Source organism: Mytilus californianus, unplaced genomic scaffold, assembly GCF_021869535.1.
Source record: "Mytilus californianus isolate M0D057914Y unplaced genomic scaffold, xbMytCali1.0.p SCAF_10, whole genome shotgun sequence".
Taxonomy (NCBI): Eukaryota; Metazoa; Mollusca; class Bivalvia; order Mytilida; family Mytilidae; genus Mytilus; species Mytilus californianus.
The window spans coordinates 21029720-21051060 of record NW_026262582.1 but is presented as its reverse complement, the minus strand read 5'-3'; the positions used below and the strand labels follow the sequence as shown (position 1 = coordinate 21051060).

Genomic DNA, 21341 nt, shown 5'->3' with positions numbered 1-21341 from the left:
ATACAGAAAACAAGAATACGTGTCCATGGGAAACCATAACTCCCTTCCACTTTCATATAACCACATTCAATGAACCCCATAATCTGGGTCAAAAACCCTAATTTGGCATATATTAGATAAAAAACAATTCATAAGAACATGTGTACTAAGTTTCAAATTGATGTGACTACTATTTCATGGTAAACTGCTTCAGACCAAAATCCCCCACTACTAAAATACTTTGTTTCAGTAATTTTGCATACATTGAAGGGCATACAACCATAAATGACCTACGGGCATTGTCTAAAAATAAGACTCCCCTTCCTTATGTTTTTACCCTCCCAAATATATTTAAATGGAATAACCCTAAGAGCAATTTATATCATTAAGCTTTAATACAATTGTAGTTTAATTAGAATTAAATACCATCTTCTTGAGATTCTGGAGTAGTCTCTGCTTCATTACTTTCTATTTCTGCAAACTCTTTAATGGATCTAATAGCAGTGTTTTTCATATCTTCAATTTTTTCGTCAAACTTGTGGAGGTCACTGTCCTGAACTTGTCTGCGTGTTTTTTCTATTTCCTTAATATTCCTCACAATTTGTTGAACTGTACGGGTTGTGTTTATCTGTTCCTTGTTTAGGTTAGTCCAATCCTGTAGTCTACTGTACTGTAAAGAAATAAAGTAGTTAATACTGATCTTGCTGAGTATTAAATGTAGTCCAATCCTGTAGTCTACTGTACTGTAAAGAAATAAAGTAGTTAATACTGATCTTGCTGAGTATTAAATGTAGTCCAGTCCTGTAGTCTACTGTACTGTAAAGAAATAAAGTAGTTAATACTGATCTTGCTGAGTATTAAATGTAGTCCAATCCTGTAGTCTACTGTACTGTAAAGAAATAAAGTAGTTAATACTGATCTTGCTGAGTATTAAATGTAGTCCAATCCTGTAGTCTACTGTACTGTAAAGTAATAAATAAAGTAGTTAATACTGTCCAATCCTGTAGTCTACTGTACTGTAAAGAAATAAAGTAGTTAATACTGATCTTGCTGAGTATTAAATGTAGTCCAATCCTGTAGTCTACTGTACTGTAAAGAAATAAAGTAGTTAATACTGATCTTGCTGAGTATTAAATGTAGTCCAGTCCTGTAGTCTACTGTACTGTAAAGAAATAAAGTAGTTAATACTGATCTTGCTGAGTATTAAATGTAGTCCAATCCTGTAGTCTACTGTACTGTAAAGAAATAAAGTAGTTAATACTGATCTTGCTGAGTATTAAATGTAGTCCAATCCTGTAGTCTACTGTACTGTAAAGTAATAAATAAAGTAGTTAATACTGTCCAATCCTGTAGTCTACTGTACTGTAAAGTAATAAATAAAGTAGTTAATACTGTCCAATCCTGTAGTCTACTGTACTGTAAAGTAATAAATAAAGTAGTTAATACTGTCCAATCCTGTAGTCTACTGTACTGTAAAGAAATAAAGTAGTTAATACTGTCCAATCCTGTAGTCTACTGTACTGTAAAGAAATAAAGTAGTTAATACTGTCCAATCCTGTAGTCTACTGTACTGTAAAGTAATAAATAAAGTAGTTAATACTGTCCAATCCTGTAGTCTACTGTACTGTAAAGTAATAAATAAAGTAGTTAATACTGTCCAATCCTGTAGTCTACTGTACTGTAAAGAAATAAAGTAGTTAATACTGTCCAATCCTGTAGTCTACTGTACTGTAAAGAAATAAAGTAGTTAATACTGATCTTGCTGAGTATTAAATGTAGTCCAATCCTGTAGTCTACTGTACTGTAAAGAAATAAAGTAGTTAATACTGATCTTGCTGAGTATTAAATGTAGTCCAATCCTGTAGTCTACTGTACTGTAAAGAAATAAAGTAGTTAATACTGATCTTGCTGAGTATTAAATGTAGTCCAATCCTGTAGTCTACTGTACTGTAAAGAAATAAAGTAGTTAATACTGATCTTGCTGAGTATTAAATGTAGTCCAATCCTGTAGTCTACTGTACTGTAAAGAAATAAAGTAGTTAATACTGATCTTGCTGAGTATTAAATGTAGTCCAATCCTGTAGTCTACTGTACTGTAAAGAAATAAAGTAGTTAATACTGATCTTGCTGAGTATTAAATGTAGTCCAATCCTGTAGTCTACTGTACTGTAAAGAAATAAAGTAGTTAATACTGATCTTGCTGAGTATTAAATGTAGTCCAATCCTGTAGTCTACTGTACTGTAAAGAAATAAAGTAGTTAATACTGATCTTGCTGAGTATTAAATGTAGTCCAATCCTGTAGTCTACTGTACTGTAAAGAAAAAAAGTAGTTAATACTGATCTTGCTGAGTATTAAATGTAGTTCAGTCCTGTAGTCTACTGTACTGTAAAGAAATAAAAAAAAGTAGTTAATACTGATCTTGCAGACCTGCCAACTATCCCGATTTATGGGGGATATCCCCCATGAGAGGTGTTGACCTGAATTTTGAAATTCTTTATTATATAAACCATTTAAACTGATAACCTTAAAACAGGCATTCAAATGAGTTAAAAGGGTATTTAAACAAATATATACTCATTCAAACAATAGAATAGTAGATTAAAGACATGTATGACAATATAAGAGGCGCATTAGGTCCTCTTGCGATTAAAATCCCCCATGGAGATTTTGAAAAGTTGGCACGTATGATCTTGCTGAGTATTAAATGTAGTCCAGTCCTGTCTTACATATAGTTTTTTATTGTATAGAAAAAGTCTGAGGTAGCTTCAGTATATTACTCTGACATGTCATGCCCTATGCTCATTTTAACATGGTTAGGTATTTAAAAAGTTATTTAACATGTTTAAAGTTTAGGTATTTAAAAAGTTATTTAGCATGTTTAAAGTTAAGTATTAGATTAAAATGTGAACAAATACACATAGACTTACTATCAAAATGATTTTATTTAATTTCAAGCAACACCAACAAAAATGTCTATTTTAACTTAGATGTTTCAAATTACAACTGACAATGCAATTTTAATTGTGACATCACTCATGTGCACCCCATTTTTTATTGGAATTGGACCATGGCTTTAAGATTTTTGAGCAAACTGAGAATGAGTGACGTACTGTCCTGTAAAAGTAAGAGTATGATAGGTATAATTGATATTTTCATAATAACTGGCAGTAAAACAATAAGCACTTATGCAAATTATATAATCAACATATTATGATTTAATTTTCTATTTCTGAAATGTAGAACTTAACATGCATTAAACTAATAGCAATTAACACCAGGTTAACATAATTTTTTTTCAAGAAAATGTTATAAAGGAACCTGAGTCTAAGAAATTCTCAATACAAAAAATAATTCTTAAATGTTCTGTCAATCAGGGGCAACACGTGTAATTTGTAAATTTTTGATTAAAAATGAATAATTATTGAAGAATCAGAAAAATAATTTAGTGAATTGGTAAATGGACAATTGGTCTCACTTCATTTAACAGTGAACACATCTCTGGTCAAGGTTTAGTTTGGGCTGACTTCTAATTTAATTTAAACACGTTTTTTATTGGTCATGCAGTACAGTAATTTATATTGGATAAAAATTTCAGTTTAAAAGTAGAACTCACTACTGATTTTCACTTTTAAGAAACACCAGAAAACAGGTAGTCAATATTTTAATAATTTAGAATTTTTATGTTTAAATATGTCTTAGTTTGTCGTTGAAACTTCTATCAGCGTAGTTAATTTGTTAATGAACATTGTGTTTCGTCGTTTGTTCATTTTTCAAAACCCTCCCTCCCTTTCCCTAAATGTGGAATAGGTTTGTATGAGGCGGGTATGAAATGTACATTTCATTTGTATCTCATAGAATTTTTATTTTGTTATGCTTCATTCTTTATATTTATTAAGATACTTCTTAGTAGTTCTTTAATTCAGAGTTTATTTGTCAGTTATAATCTATGATCACATGGTATTGCATTTGTATTATAATCTTGACATATGTATATATTATTATGACTACCTGCAAAGCCTAAATAAAAGTTTTTATTTAAACAGTATTTTCTTCTGAATTAATTATATAAATACTAGAAGATTTCACTTACCCCCTTAACAATGGAATTGTTTTCAACTTCTATAGCAGGCTTGAGATCTTTTAATTTTGCCCTTATCATATGTGATAAAATTACCTTTTCAATATTAAGCCTGTGTTTATGTAACCTGTCCAAGTCCATTTCAATCACTTTAAGAAACTTCTGTATTGACGGTTCCAACCTTTGAATAGGAAACTTTGGTATCTCAGTATCTCTGCTTGTCCAGCTTGTGTTTTTCTCAAAACTTCCCATGTTGGTTATATTCATAAAACTGAAAAAAACATAACATAATATAACATATGAGGTAATTTTGTATGTCTTCTCTACAACATATTGATAATATTTGCAAACAAAGCTTCCAGATAATTTAATGTTCTTAAAAGGGTAGGCAAGTACTTAAAAGATTAGGCTGACATGCAATGCTAATTATTGGTTCTTTTATATAATCAAACATTCAGCACTGTCTAGTTACTTCTGTACATAATGTACGTACCTAAACACAAAAGTATGGAGAAAAAAATATATAGGGAGGAACATTTAAATTCATAATTCATGATTAGCAAAAAAGTTCTTATGAGGAACTTCTTGGAAAATCAAAACTACCATCATAAAAATTTTTTAAGAATTAGAACTATTGTTATTGGATTCAAAATTGTCAATTAACCCTGTTAACAGAGTCCACTTTATCATGTTAATTACATGATCTAATTCAAATAAAACAAATAGAAATATTCTTTTAGGTATCAAAATACAGCCCAACGTCTACTATCTAAAGGTCATGAAGGTATTGACAACAAGGTACAGGTTAATTGAAAAACTTTTAAATAAAAAAAAAAATTAAAAGTTATGGAAACTTTGTTTTGCATCTGGAGTAAAAATTGAATTTTATGGTTTATTTTCTTTGTTACAATAATTTGTGTATTGCTATTAGAAGTATAGTTTATTCATAAATATAAAAATTAAAAATATTTGTTGCTAAACATTTTTTACTCAGTTTCCTTTGCAGCTAAAACACGGAATAATCTAGATATGCATAACCACTTTTTTACAATTAAAATAATCTTATAAACTCATGGAATGGCAGATCATATATCTCACTGCAATGCAAGCTACTAATACTTATTTCATCTTATATATGCTTTGTTACAATGTTGTACTTCTAACGGTGCTGTAACTGAATGCTTAGCTATTTAACATTTGTATGCCTGTGATTGATTGTGTCAAATTATGTATGATTATTACTTGTGCATGCTTATGTATAATGATATGTGTTCATGTCAAGTTTTATGTTTAATGTTTAGCAATGTCAGTGTAAAAGCTCAGTACAGCTTATAGTGTCTGTGTTATATACACGTCCGACTTAAAAATAAAGATATTTGTATAAAATGTATATGTTTGTTTGTATCTGGTTTCATTTCATTCTTTTGTGTCACTTTAGTCTTTTTATATACAGCCCTTGTTCCGTTTTCTAATTTAAATATCTACTGATAAAACTTTACCTCTTTCGATTTCACTTGACAAAATCGAATGAGTAAATTAATACTAGAGAATGTAAGGAAAACAACTCTTCTAAAAAAAAGGTAAACAGGAAGTGTCTAAATAATCATATTTGACAGTACAAAATCGGAAAAGATACGTCACGAATCCTGATGAAAATTAGATGAAAAAAAAACCTGGATTTAAAGTTAATCATATAAGAAAAAAAAATAAATGTCAGTGTCTGAACTATTACTTCCATGGTATGGACTAATAAAATATTTTATTTACAATGTCCAACAATAGCTTATCAATCATGTGAGGACGATCTGGATGGGGTTTACAGAATAGAGAATAATGGACAAAAATAATGAATAGAGAAAAATGAGCAAAAAATATAAAGAATAAAGAATAATAGGGAGCAAAGAAATAGAGAATTACTGTGGAATGAAAAAGAATTAGGTAATAAAATACTGATTACAGAAATGAATTGGGATCCTTACTGACCTTACCGTGTATTACATCTTCGCAAGCCAAGGGTTACGATCCAGTCCCTTCCTCTCGGCCAGAGAGAAGGGGACTGGATCGTAATCCTTGGCTAACGAAGATGACTGTATTGAGGAGTATAAACAAAATAGAAAAAATACAAAGAATGATCGCTAGATTTGTCACTAACCGACATAGAAACATCTCGATCAAGTGTTAGTGACATGTAAATTAAACTAAAAGGGAAAACCAGACAGAAGAATAGATGCACGCGCCTTTTCTCGTGTTATATTCTCATGTGGCACACGTCGTGTTGTTCATATAAGTACAAACCCGGTGCATTTTTAATTAGTTTTCTCAGTTGCAGCTAAAACATGGAATGATCTAGATCTGCATGACAACTTTTTTACGATTCAAATAATCTTATAAACTCATGCAATGACAGATCATCTCACTGTAATGCAAGCTTCTAATAGCTATTTTATCTTATTCACAAGTGATTATGCTTTGTTACAAAGTTGTACTTTTAAAGGTACTGCAACTGAGTGCTTAGCTATCTAACATTTGTATGCCTGTGTCGGTGTATGATAATAAATTGTGCATGCTTATGTATAATGATGTGTGTTCATGTCATGCCTTATGTTTAATGTTTGGCAATATACATATACTAGTATACAGTATACAACATAGAAAACTAAAGACTGAGCAATCAAACCCAACAAAAAAACCGGGAGCGATCTCAGGTGCTCTGGAAGGGTAAGCAGATCCTGTTCCATATGTGGCACCCGTCGTGCTGCTCATATACGTACAAACCCGGTGCTAAAAATGTAAGTCTAATTCAGTTGGTCACATCCAGGGAAAAATGTTAAAAAAAGGTTTCGAAAGATGATTTCAAGTTTTACTCTTAATACAGTTCAACTTATCCATGTGCAATAAAAATGACATAGACTTCAGCATGTTTACTACAAAGTACCAGTAAACATATATTTTAGGCTTACGCTTTCCCTTTCTTGGGAATGATGGTTCAACTTACAGGACAACCTTCTAGCTTTTGCTTTGCATAAACCAGAGTATTTTTCTTTCTATACAAATTATGCCTCAGTGTTAAGATCGTAGGACCAATCTTTCTTCTAAGAAAAGCTGACGATCACATTAAAAGCGTATACACCTATTACAATCGATTCGTCTGTTTTCATTGAATCTATTTATAAATAGATCGTAACCGATTATGTCGTTCTTACTCAGATTAACAATTGCGATCGAATAACATGTTCACTTTACACAGGAACCCCCACATACGTTGTGTCAATCTTTTTCAGACTAATCTTCTCTACCGGACACATGAGTCTATATATAAAAAATCGTGACAATTTTGTTTGTTTGCGATAGTTCGCTTTAACTATAAAACGGTCAAAAATAAAACGCAAAAAAAAAATAATACATTCATACAGTACATAAAAGACAGAAACAATAAAATATTGTGTAAATATTTTTTAATTACTTCTTATTATATGATCAGATGATATATTGATTCCTATTAAAATCAAGATTTTGTTTACAAGAGATGTGTTTCCGATAAAGACAAATAATATTATGCATAACATTATGTACACTCACAATTATGAAAACATTGTAAGTATGTGTTATTCACATTTTCGAGAAATCCGTTCGTAAATTAATTGACTCATCGGCATTGGCTGAATTTTGGTTCAAAACTTATATTGGCATTCGGCTGCACACTGTATAACTAAACTGGAAGAGTATGTATACAGCTAAACTCATGCATACCATCAACAACAAAATCAATAAAAGCATTAATACTCACTATGATAACTAATAGAGTAAGAAGATATATTACATATTCTGTACTGCATAAACAATCGGAAGCCAGTACATTAGATAAAGCCTAACAACTGAAGCAACATATTATTAACATTTATCCGTATCACAGTTGTATCTCAATCATTCGACGCTTCTGGATAATAATCTGGTACGGAAATAAGACGGAAAACTATCCATCTTTCTACATTTGTATTTATCCTCTTCGTCCCCTGACAGTTTTCAAATAATGCATAGGACATTTATTACATAAAAAAAAAAAAATCAGACGATCACCAGACTATATATAATATACATTAATTTCATAGATTTAATTTTACATCATGACTACTAAATCTGTTCCTTTAAAGATCATACGGCATCATTAATTTAGCGGCGGATGGTATTTCATTACGAAATAGATAAAACAGAGTGAAAATCTCTGACTGACACCTCTTATTTTGCAAATTTAGAAGTGCTTTGCATACATGTTTCTATCTCTGAAAATTGCAGGTCCTTTTACTGCGTTATAAACAACCGATAGGATCATTTGCACATTTACTTGGACCCACATCTTTATACAAATGTTTGGTGATCATATTTACTGCGCATGCGCAGTTCGTTTAAGACGGTGCCGGGGTGTCTAAATGTTTGACGATGGATTTTCTTTAGCTGCTTCTGTAAAAAAAAACTTCTGGGTCAATGTACTTTCAAATTTCAATATAAAACTGGGGGTCACGGACCTTCTTTTTTCGTTAAAATACATTGAAATTAACGAAATCCGCCCAGATATTTTGTATGGGTTATATAGGGGAAACTAAAGTTTTCCTTATTGAGGAAACATTAAACGATAGAATTGATTAAAATTCAATGAGAGAAATGCTTTTCATAGATACTTCCGAAGCATCAAATGAAAATCATTTTCTTGAAAAATCTAAAGAACACAAACTGTGCCTGTCAAATTGAGTATAATACACTTATAATTAACGACACTGAATTTTTTTATAGTTTTATCTTTAAATTTCAAGTTTTAGATATATATATAGAATATATATCTTGAGTGATACTTGGTAAAACATTTTTTTTAAACCAAAAAAGTATTTTTGCAACATGCCCAGAAGGGAAGCTCAGAAAAAAGACACCCGATTTACCTATCACTTTGATACCTTCAAATATTTCCCGCGTTTTTCAATATAATTTTTTCTCGATTGAACTGGATTCAATTTTCAATAAGGATTGTCTTAATATAAACGAACATAAGAGATAATTGTTTTTTTTATTAACGGTAGAGTAGTAAGATCTTCACACAATCATGAACTACTATATGTCATTAAGGATTTATAACTAACAATCTAATATACGTCCTTGATATCATGTAGGCAGCTTTTACTCAAACGATTCAGAACAATGTTTTTTTTTTTAATTTATGGCGTATTTATTCTTGAGATAACTTCTCTGAAGTGTGCTGCAGCATTGCCGTCTCAAGCTTGCAGTGAGGTGAGAAATTTTTTGCTCCGTGGTGAAGGCCTCCATGTGACTTTGAGATAAAGAACAGCAATAAATGCTCTATTCCTTTGCTTTTTAGTGTTTTTTATTTGCTGTGCATAAACTGATTTTGTGTCATGGATGGCTACCCATATCCTTTCTTTTCTATTAATGTAGCTGCATGACAATCGACAAATTCATGTTGCATTAATAACAGGCGTGCACTTGTTCTACATACAAGTTTGTCATGTGCGTTTTTAACAATACTTATAGTATTCTTTAATAACTATCACGATTGAAAAGTCAATGCATTGCACAAGGGGGTGGTTATAAAAATATCACATTTAACACGAATATTTCCCAAATATCCACGAATGGTTATTTGTTAAGTACTTTTTTGTGTTTTGTGTTTTATACGTATGGAACATGACAAGTAGTCATGAAAAATATAGCACTTTGTTCATAATGGTAGTAAAAATATAATTACATTATAAAAAAGAATGTCTTGATTGGCTAACTGTCACCCATGCAAATGAGATACCACGAATTCTAATATTTGTCATAAAATGCGTTGAACGATATATTTGGTGTTTATTTGTGATAGTAACTGGACGAGACTAGCATTCTACAAATTTTATACACAAAAAATGAGGAATTTTCTTCTTTGGATTTTATCCATTTCGTTGTACTATGAACTGTCGTCGGCATGGCACATGCAGTTTTCGCTACGTGATGTATTAAAAGGACAATGCAGGGACGTTTGTCCTAGAATGTGTAAAAAAGACCCTAATTCATTAAGTTCAGATTACAAGTGTGGATTTGTTTGCCAAAATGTCTGCAGTTCATCAATCAGAAAACGAAGATCAAGAAGATCTACCAGCTCGGTTTGTACAAATTGTATATATATATATACTAGTCAACAACAAAAAACGATACATAAGGTTGCACTCTAATTTATCATACAATATAATAAATAAGAAAAACTGTAATACACAGATAGAATCTGACCAAATTGGAAAGTGAGAAAATACCGTGTTTTTGAACACAGGGGTCAAATTTATTTTGCAGATAATGATGACAAAAGTCAGCACTTAATTTCGAAGATGAGAATTAAGTATTCAAATATCTGCACAGGCATTCAAAATGTTAGGCAGACCATGTTTAAGTTTAAAGTTTTAAGTTCTAATGTCGATTTTTGAATTTTGGGGTGAAAATACGATTTTTGAAATAACAAAAATTGCCAAAAAAAGTTTCGCGCATTTGCCTTAAATCAATGGTTTTGATAAGAAAATAACACTCTGTAAATATTAGACCAATTGGGAAATTATTTACCTTGGTACAGTGTATCCAATTTCATTATATATGGAAAATATATTGCCTTGTATCGTTTCTTTTGTTGACTAGTATATTATAAGATTTAGATTAATTTCAGTCGCTTCCTCAAAGACTTCTCGCAAAAGAGAACATCGTCACAATGCCTTGTATGCAGATCAAACCACAATTGCTTGCCTCTCATATATCAAGTAGTATGAAGCGTATATGACAAAAAAATAATTTTGCTTTACTTATTTCAGACAAACCATATGCACATGACACCTTTACCCAGTAAAATGAAGTTTTTCGACATTGATGACGATGGTGTTGTTAATCTTTTCGAGTTTGCACGTGCTTTAGGACATAATCCTAGAAAACAGCACGTGGTCAGAGCGTTCAAAGCTGCAGATTTAGATGGTAAGTTATTTTTATATTTGCTGTTATAAAGCTTTGAAAATCATTTTGAATTGAGACATGTATCTCCGTGATTCAAAGCTCTGATTTCTTGTCCGGGTTTGTATAGTTCTTTTCGGTTGTATATAAGCTCTTCAATGTTTTTATTAGGTTTCGGATGTTTTTTTTTGATATTTTAGCCTCGAGAGACATTATTTTTGGGGAATGTAAGCGTGGTGGGAAAAAACTATATCATTCTTTCTTTAAAATATTGCATTCTACTCGTGTTCTTCAATTTTAAATACAATGATTGTATGTATAGTATAACAAAAAAAAACAAGACAAATATAAAGTTTCTATCTAAGTAGTAACCCATTCTGTACAGAACCTGCTCCACCGTTTAATTTAGTAAATATGTACATTGCTTCACAGTACCGTACCTTATAGCATTTAATAAGTAATAAACTCATTATATTGTTTTTATTTCAGATGACGAGAAATTGGACTTTTTCGAATTTAACAATGATGTTTGGGTGACAGACCAAGATGTTGTCGATGACAGTAAGTTACGATACAGTTATAAACCATTTACTGTCGATTTATCCAAGAAGTTTGTATTTGTTTGAATTATTTCAACAAATTACATGCTTAAAACTTTTACATTTTCAAGGGTTAGAGACTACACACCAAAACTATCCCATTCGATCATGTTTAAGGGTTAGAAAATTCATATGCACCGAAAGTGAATATAGTTATATGTTTATATCGCAGAGTCATACAATATTTATTTATCTGCTATGGCATGATGCTTACCATCATGTATGACTGATCAACAGATTGTAGCAAACGTAACACGCAAGTAGAACAGGAACTACTTACCTTTTCAGAACACAGTGAGTTCACTCTTTATTGTCAATTGGGTTCATGTTGACGAATCTTCAGTTTTATGTAGTGTGTTGTGAACTGTTGTTTGCTAGTTTTTTGTCTTCCACACGGTGTTCTCTGCATTTCATCTACTATATTCCCACTATGGTCACATTGTGTCTTTTCTTATGCCGTTAATTTAAACATGTATTTTGAGGGGTACAAATTGAATTATTTGGAATTCATAACTACTGTTAGTTAGACATAAACTAAAATAAGAAATTGTATTATGTTAATGACTGTATTTGTTCTTTGCTTGAAATGGTAAACTCAAACAGTAATTTTCAAAGAGGCCCTTCATTGCTTTCAAGAGGCAACCGTAGTTTACCGATGTAAAATGTCGTGAATGCATTTTGAATATACAAAGCAAGATGAAAAAGAACTGAGAGAATCACAAACTACAAACAGAGCAAGATTGACAAAAAAACTGGTCAATAATAGTATTGAACAGGCTGGTGGGAAATACCGGGAATACTGGGAAATAATGGTCATTTGTAATCGTGATAGCACAATTTTAGAGCCTTCTCGTCGGGTATTTGATTATGTGATTACTTGGCCGTTTTTATAGTGATTATTTAATTACCAGACCAAATATTTCATGATTATTAGCTTATTCGATAATCTAAGACTGTGTTTTTGATTATTTGATTATCTTTGTTTAACAAAATAATTAATGATTATATGATTATATTGGCAAAAAAATTGTGATTATGTGATTACTTGAACACCCCCTTGAGGGGCCTCATTTTATTCTAGAAAATGATATGTTTTAAATAAATTTGGTCTATGTGATCACTTTTGTTTCTTTTTGACGAAATACATGTACATGAAAAGTTCATGCTTAACTTTCATTTTGATTCTTCAGGTTTTATTCAGATTTTTTGTGCATTAAACAATCCAGTGCCAGGTCTTCAAAATGATACAATTAAAAAAAAACTTTTTTGACTGACACATTTATCTACTTTTCACTTTTAATAAAAATTTTATGTATGGCGGAGTAAAACATTGAGCGGTATATATTCTCACGAGCATTTCAAATGTATTAATAATAAAAAAAAAAAACAGTATGGAATTCTGTGCTGTCAGTTAGATTAAATGAAACTTATTACCCATTTGAAAGTCATACGATAACCTAAAATTGCTAACATCCATGGAATTTGGACTCTGATAAATAGTTGTCTAATAGGCAATCATATGGCATCTCCTTATTTTTATACTCAGTCTATTACATAAATCAAATAATAAAACTTAAAGTTTGTATTTCGATCTATTGCCACCCGTCTTATTAAGGTTGCAGTGGTATATTTTGGTCGATGGTATTATTGATAAATCATTGTATAGCGTTGTATATCAAATAAACAGTAAAACGTGTTAAAACTGACAATAATAAACTGATAACATCGTTATACTGTAATGACATGTATGGTAACCTGTCACTTGTTATAGGTTTTACATTGCAACGCAGCGATCGCGACCGTACTAGAATCTTAACAAACTAATTGTATGAGTAACTACTTTTTTGCCGATTAATGACGCCTTGTTCTAGTGGGTGTGTTTAATAATATAATGTTATAATAAAAAGGAGGAATGCAGATCAAAACTGAGAAAAATCAGTTTGCAATTGCTTGGGTACAAACTTAGTCAGAAAGAGTCATGACCATTTAAATCAAATACATGCTATTTTACAATATGGGATATCAAACACATAGCTTTTTTTTCTTTCTTTTAATGACAATTTAAAGATTCAGTTTCAGTATATAATGACAAGTATTGCCGTAAAACTGTTATTTAAAATGTACATGATGTATAAATGTATCATATCTTTGAATATTCGTGTCCATAATTTTTTCCATAATTTAGGTCACGAAGAATTGCCAGTCATCAAAGGGACTTGTCAATATTTTTATTTCTTGACATGCACGTATTTGGGGGAATTTCCCTCAAAAAATATATATATATATAAGACATGTATAAACACTTTTATATACGATTTACAGAAGTAGTATTAAGAGGGTAACACATTTTTATGATTTAGATATATTTTTCAGGACGGTATAATTTCTTAATCTAAACATAAAATACCGTGTTAGGCCAGCACAATAAGACTCAAAAACATAAAACATAAAAACCTTATTTTTGACACACAAAAGAAAATTCTTCTTCTTAAAGCTATGGTAAATACACATCCGACAACAAATAGAATTAAATATAAAATATATCCTTTGACTGAAATAAAATCACTGGCAATTTTAAATTAAAAAAAACACAAACATAGTCTTGTCAAACTTCATAGCTGTTCAAGACTTTTGCATTGTCATCTCTTATATGAGTATATTATAGGTTGCATTGTTCATTTAAACGAATTAAGGATGTGCAAAAAAGTCATTTAACATTGGCACCCTTTTTCTTTCAAAAGTTATGAAAAAATAACAAGGATTTAATTTCATATTCAAATATGGCTTTTTAAAATATATGTAATAAAATTATGAAAAGAAAAGTAGAGGTTAGCAGGGAAATTTTTTTAATGGCACTACATGGATAAAATCAGAGGATTCCGAATATCTGGCAAAAATTCAAAAACAAGAAGAGCGAACATCCTTAAGGTTGTATAATATAATGAATAAAAAGGGGAATACAACAACATAATCAATATAACCTATTTGGAATTGTTTAAATAAAAAAAAGAAATGAAATATATATAGTCTTCAAATAAACGGTTGGCGCCGGTTAAAACGTTTAAACCCGCTGCATTTGTTTGTACTTATCCTAGGTCAGGAAACTGTTGTTCAGTGGTTGTCGTTTGTTGGTGTGATTCATAGTGTTTCTCGTTTCTCGTTTTTATATAGACTAGACCGTTGGTTTCCCCGTTTGAATGGTTTTACACTAGTAATTTTTGGAGCCCCATATAACTTGCTGTTCGGCGTGAGCCAAGGCTCCGTGTTGGAGTCCGTACTTTGACCTATAATGGTTTACTTTTACAAATTGTTACTTGGATAGAGAGTTGTCTCATTGGCACTCATATCACATCTTCTTATATATCTATCTACATAAAATCATCGAATATCGAAGGCTATGTGTTTTCTTTTAATTATAGTAAAACATTTTAGTTCGTGTATATACTCAAGACATGCTTATGACCGAACATATTTGTTATAAAAGCTTACATTGTATTATAATATCCTAGATCATTCAACTTTCGATGAACTAACACGGTAACTTATGTTTATTATTTTTTTTTTGAAAATCATTTTGTTCATCAAAATATCCCTAAATCATTAAATGATGAGACTCTGTCGATGCTATTTCAGTAAATATGTTAATACGAATGTTACTACATTTCTTGCATATTGTTACATTGTATTGAGGAAAATTCATTCCCCAAATAGTTCATGTTTGGAAATAAAAATATCAATTAGTCGCTCTGATGACAATTATTTGGAGGATTACTGTGGATTCATTTATTTTCGTGGGTACAAATTTTCGTGGATTGGGGAAAACTTGGTTTTTTCGTGGATATGTGATTTCGTGGTTTTGCCATATTCTGCATACAACCTGATAGTAAATTTGTAATTCGTTGAACATTTGAATTCGTGTTTCACCTGTATCCACGAAAACCACGAAAATTGGTATCCAACGAACAATAATGAATCCACAGTACTATAAAACAAAAGCACGAGGGATTTTAATGATCAAACATGTGATAATATAATTTACGAATTATGTATCTAATTAGTTCAAATTTTAAGATTCCGTTGTTTTGCCATAAATAAAACAATAAAAACATCGTAATTGAAGGTTTATCATCGCTTAATTATTTGTTATGCAAAAGTTTCAAGTCATCTGAAATTTATTCAAATCTATATTGGCCTAAATGAGAAGAAATGTTAAAAATCTCTAATATATCAGAATACCAAATGTATTTAAGATTTATGAAAATATGGCACACTTCACAAATCTTTATTTTGCGAAAAAGATTAACCCAATACCGAACGCATATATATGCATTTTGTAATTGTTAAAATACTTGTCATTCCTTGATTTCCTTATTTCTGGTCATACGTTTTCCACAGTTATGTACATACCTTTGTTATCGACATTAAAACAAGTAATTATAGTTGCATAATTATATCTATCTAGTATTAATAAATGTCATGTCATTGGTAATTATTGACTGTTTTATTATTACCATAAGTAGAAACGAATAACTGGTCAAAATGTATTAATCTTGTTCTGGTCTCACGATGCTAACAATCCATTTGTATGTGTCAACAAATTATCGGAAACATGTTTACGTACAACAATCTTTTTATTATACATGTTAAAAATAAAGTATCGACAGTTATGTAGTTACCTCTAGACAAAAATATGTTCATTTCTTTCAATTTTGAACCCAAACATTTGTTAATATTTTCTTTTAAAAATTTAAAAATCCAAATAAAATACGAAGTTAAAGAGCATTGGGGACCCAACTTTTCGAAAGTTTTTGTCATTTATATTGATGTATAATAACAAAAAATCATACGCATGCAGGAAATTGATCGAAATTATTCAAGTAATAATAGTAACTAAAACAAATTAAAATGTTTAAACCCGCTGCAATTGTTGCACCTGTCCTAAGTCAGGAATCTGATGTTCAGTAGTTGTCGTTTGCTGATGTGGTTCATAAGTGTTTCTCGTTTCTCGTTTTTTATATAGATTAGACCGTTGGTTTTCCCGTTTGAATGGTTTTACACTAGTAATTGTTTGGGCCCTTTAAAGCTTGCTGTTCGGTGTGAGCCAAGGCTCCGTGTTGAAGACCGTACTTTGACATATAATGGTTTACTTTTATAAATTTTGACTTGGATGGAGAGTTGTATCATTGGCACTCATACCACATCTTTTTATATTTAAATAACAGGAACATAATAAAGGTTAATTAATTAAAAAATAAATTCCTTATGAAATAAAAATATAAACTTATGTTTATAATATATCCATTGACGAAAAAGAAAAAAAACCTACAAAAATAAACCAAATTACGCAATCAAATAATTGATTTAACTTGTGGATTGTTTTCTTACATTAATATAAATGAAATTGTGGTTTGATTGACACCGCTACTATTGTTATACAGTAGTAATAGAGTAATAGTGGTATCGGAGTGACATATTTGAAAAGATTAATATGCCAGGAACATTAAGTTTAAATTTACTCTATAGATACTTAACATTCCGACATTATACGACGTATTGGCCCGTTTACGACATGTATGCTTATCCCCAGGTGTTTGTTGTGACATGAGCACATTTGGTGTTTTCTATGTATGTCGTTTTTTTGGGGTAAACATGATACCTTGGTATATTCTTGACACTTCATATATTTGTTAATGTGGAAAGTGATCCATTTCGTATTCACTAAATAACACGGAAATGTTTGCTACATCAAAACAATGTTTACACCAATAAAACAATTAACAAGGCAACATGCTTAGTTATTTACATGTAAACAAACAATAATGATTGTTCTGTGGGAGGTCTATGTATTAACAGTATGATTAACCAATGTCCGCACGATTTTTATCATATTATTGTCAATATCATGGAACCCAATTATGCATACATATAAAGTCCTGAACATAAATTTAAATCTGGAAAAATATCAAAGCAAATGTGTTACAAGGATAGTCAAATCATGTAGAATCCATACAAATAACATGACCGAACAAATGGAGTCTCAAAATGTGTTTGGAATTTTGAAATACTGTCATTAATTTAAGAATTGGAGATAAAGTGGCAAACATTATAATACAAAACACCTTATCCGATACCTATACAAATTCAGAACAACCCTAGTTTGTATGTACTTGTCCCACTTTTTATATTCGGGTCTGGGCATTTAAAAAATTAAACAACAAAACAAAACAACAACTTTACTAATTTATCCAGTTGGAACTTAATAAAAAAATCAGGCTAATTCTCCTCTGACGTATGCAGACCAATACAGTGTTGGGTCCATCCTCCATTGCGGCTTCCTATATATTTGTTGGCACATTTTGAAAAAAAATATTTCTCAGCAGTGGTGCAACTTACAATTTATGAATTTCTAAACTTTAACGTTAGAAATCACTGAAACTGAGATGAATGACAGTTTTACATGCATTATTTACCACTTAAATGACAAAAGTCTTCATATCTTTTTCATGGATGTATGTGATTTGAACATCGGTAAACTACTGTTGCCTCCAATACATACATTTTGAACAAATGTAATATCTTTTTATTCCAGATTATGAATTTGAAATAAATGAGGACACGTTTGATTCCGAATTTGACGAAGACAGTGATGAGTCAAGCGGAAAAGGAAGTGATTCCGACGATACCAGTAGTGATTCATCAAAAGATGATAGCGACGATAGTAGTGATAGCAGTGACGACAGCAAAGACTCTGATAGCGATAGCAGTGATGATAGCAAAGATTTTGATAGCGATAGCAGTAAAGATAGCAAAGATTCTGATAGAAAGGGTAGACGAAGAGGTAAAAAAGGCTCGAAAAAAGGAAGAAAAAGCGATAGAGACGGCGATGGTGTCGATAGTATGGATGTTGATGGCATTGATGGACCTGACGGACTTGATGGATTTGACATGCCTGCCATTGATATGCCTGAGGCAGGGGGTGAAATGATGGAAAACTTTGGCGAAATTGGAGAACAAATGAGAGAAGGATTTGAAAACATTGGTGGTGATATGGCTGATGGTATGGGGGATATTGGAGATGCAGTTGGCGATGGAGTTGATGCCATGAAAGACGCAGCTGGCGATGGAGTCGATACAATGGGAGACGCAGTTGACGGAATGAAAGACATATTGGATGATACAGCTGATGCTATGACAGGTGGTGTCAACGATGCTGTTGACGGAATGACAGATGCTATGGGTGGTGTGGTAGATGCAGCAGCAGACGGAATGGACGCAGCAGCAGACGGAATGGACGCAGCAGCAGACGTAGTTGATAACATAGTAGATGGTATGACCGACAACAGCAATCTAGCTCTAGCAGCAATGACCTCATCTGGTTCAGGCATGCCCCCTCCACCACCAATTAATGTAGCTGGTGACTCGTTTGTTCAACCTATTTCTGCCGGAGTGGTATCTAATAATATTGGATCATCTATCACGTCCGGAAGTGATGACAGAACGTCATTAAACTCGATGAACATTTTAAGAACTTCCGTTGATGAACAAACGTCCAGCACTGCAGGTAACCGTGTTGCGCGATGGCAAAAAGTTGCACGGACACGCAATATGCTGCTGCCGCCAAGGGATCTTAGCAAAGGACAACCAGGTCCACGCGTTAGCGATGACTCCATGACAACGTCTTTTGTGAGAACGCCACCACCGGATGGCTTTGGTTTATTTAGAAGCGTAGCTCCGATCAGAGTGCGTGTACCGGCATTTGCAAACTTCGGAACGCAAGGGTAGCCAGAAATCTTTTCTCTTATTTAAACTATCTTAGCAATTTTGATTAAAAGATAGAATAGATTTTTGATAACGCTATATTTGATTCAAAAACAAACACAACAAATCATTAAAAAATAGAAATTCGAAATAACTGAAGAAAAAAAAATTGTTAAGGAAATATAATGCGGAAACTGTAATATAAACAGTATAATTATTACTTTGTTTATTACCTCCCCTTTTTGATTTCAGCCTTGTGTTCATGCGTCGTTATTTAGGTTTTTGTATATGTGTAATGATGCGTTTTGTCGAAGGTAACTGTTACATTTACCGTTTTGTATTGAGTGCTGTGTTACGTTTGTTCATCGCTAATGTTCTTATTGTTATGTGAATCGTTCAGTGTCATGTGTTGTTAAAAGTGGGATTGCGGGGCTTAAGCGCGTATTTTGTCTGGCTAAAGCTTTTGTTCCATTTTTCTTAAAAAGTTCCACATTTTTGTCTTTTTATTCCGAAATTCTCACTACATACTTTGGAGTGAACATGTTTCATTTCTTTCTTCATAAGAGTTGACCATACAACATCTTGGAATAATAAGATTACTCTATCTATTGCACTCAAAAGTGGTAAACGTTTAATTGCAAACACTTGCTCTAAACATTTTACATGTTATAGTTTTATAGAAATACAATGTTAAATTACATATTAAAGTTATTTTTGTATAAATATGCTGCATTAGCAATAAAGTTAGCAAGATAAAAAGAAATGTTTAGCAATTTTTATTTTACATCCGCAATGAATGAAATTAAAAATAAGATACGGAATCAGTCAGTTGTAGATTTAAATCCTTAATTGGAAAAGCTTCTGATAAATGTTTTTTTTTTTTATAATACTTAGACTCTTGCAATAAGGCATTCTAACTGACATTGATTCTTTATCGTTGTAGGTGTCGCTTAGTTTTGGGTGTCCATGTGCATGAACAACCGGATGTAAATGGACGAAGAAAGAAGTTTTTACTACAAAGTCACTTAAAATCGTTTATATTTAATATCATTTTTCCATTAAATGAAGAGACGTATAATTTCATACAAAATTAATGTTTTTTTTTTGTTTTAATAGCCATGGACACCCATACTACTGTGTACCGAGAAATACTTTTGTTGTTTTTATAGTTTTAATTTTTTATCAGTCTTAAAGAGTCTGGAAACCTCTGCTAGGTGAACATTACTGAACACAAAATGTCTTTCTGTATATAATTACATGAAATTTGTATATAACTAAAAATCTAAAAACAAATTGAAATAAACATCAACAATAACCCAGCGTCTTACATCGAAAACTATTTCAGATTTCTCGATATACAGTAGTAAGTTGATCCAGACTCGAAATCTACTGTTACTTACATGAGCAACACGACGGGTGCCACCTGTGGAGCAGGATCTGATTACCCTTCGGGAGCACCTGCGATCACACCTGGTGTTTTGTTGCTCAGTCTTTCTATGTTGTGTTTTGTATACTGTTGTTTGTCGTTTGGTTGATTTTGTTATATGCCATCGCAATTGTCGGTTTGTTTTCGACTGATGAGTTGGATTATCCCTATTATATCTTTCGACACTCTAACTTATCATTATATGTCCTGGACTTTTAAGCATAACATTTCAAAGGCAATAACACTTCTATGGGATTAATTGACGAATTCAGTCCATGAACACATTGGTGGATTTAATTTACTGAACACTTTTGCTGTTTAAAATTTCTCTTTATCTATAATAGTTTTTAAGAAAACAACCAAAAACTGGGAAATCTCATAAAATTATTATTTCAGGGGCAATAAATCCACACTGGGTTGTCGGATTCGTCTAAACATTTCCTCACTTATAGATCTTGACCTGCTGATCATGTTTTCTCAGTTTTGCTCTCACTGTTTCAGTTTTTGAGATGTAAGCAAAAAAAAAC

The 21341-nt window shown here is 31.6% G+C and overlaps 2 protein-coding genes across 4 annotated transcripts in view; one reads left to right on the top strand and one right to left on the bottom strand.

The window, feature by feature from the left end:
* LOC127717753 (syntaxin-17-like) overlaps positions 1-5655 on the bottom strand; it is a 42651-nt gene extending 36996 nt beyond the window's left edge. For 2 of the 3 annotated variants that reach the window (XM_052223548.1, XM_052223550.1), the window contains exons 1-3: positions 5603-5633; positions 4156-4330; positions 406-649 (exon numbers count right to left, since the gene is read on the bottom strand). In XM_052223548.1, coding sequence (XP_052079508.1) covers positions 406-649; positions 4156-4326 — 415 coding nt within the window. In that variant the 5' untranslated portion in view covers positions 4327-4330; positions 5603-5633. Of the gene's footprint in view, positions 1-405; positions 650-4155; positions 4331-5558 lie in introns of all 3 variants that reach the window. The other variant, XM_052223549.1, reaches the window with a different exon arrangement.
* Positions 5656-9911: 4256 nt separating this feature from the next.
* Positions 9912-20703, top strand: LOC127717748 (germ cell nuclear acidic protein-like). Its single transcript, XM_052223539.1, has 5 exons — positions 9912-10208; positions 10899-11055; positions 11521-11592; positions 18220-18957; positions 20332-20703. Exons 1-5 carry the CDS (start codon positions 9972-9974, stop codon positions 20340-20342), a joined length of 1215 nt encoding a protein of 404 aa, XP_052079499.1. The 5' UTR covers positions 9912-9971; the 3' UTR covers positions 20343-20703.
* The last annotated feature ends 638 nt before the right edge of the window (positions 20704-21341 follow it).

What these genes read in the sequence shown, in the direction of transcription:
- LOC127717748 (XM_052223539.1), top strand. Translation starts at nt 9,972, where the DNA reads ATGAGGAATTTTCTTCTTTGGATTTTATCCATTTCGTTGTACTATGAA. An exon ending in CAAGAAGATCTACCAGCTCG is followed by an intron (nt 10,209 to 10,898) that starts GTTTGTACAAAT and finishes TACTTATTTCAG; the next exon opens with ACAAACCATATGCACATGAC. An exon ending in CCAAGATGTTGTCGATGACA is followed by an intron (nt 11,593 to 18,219) that starts GTAAGTTACGAT and finishes TTTTTATTCCAG; the next exon opens with ATTATGAATTTGAAATAAAT.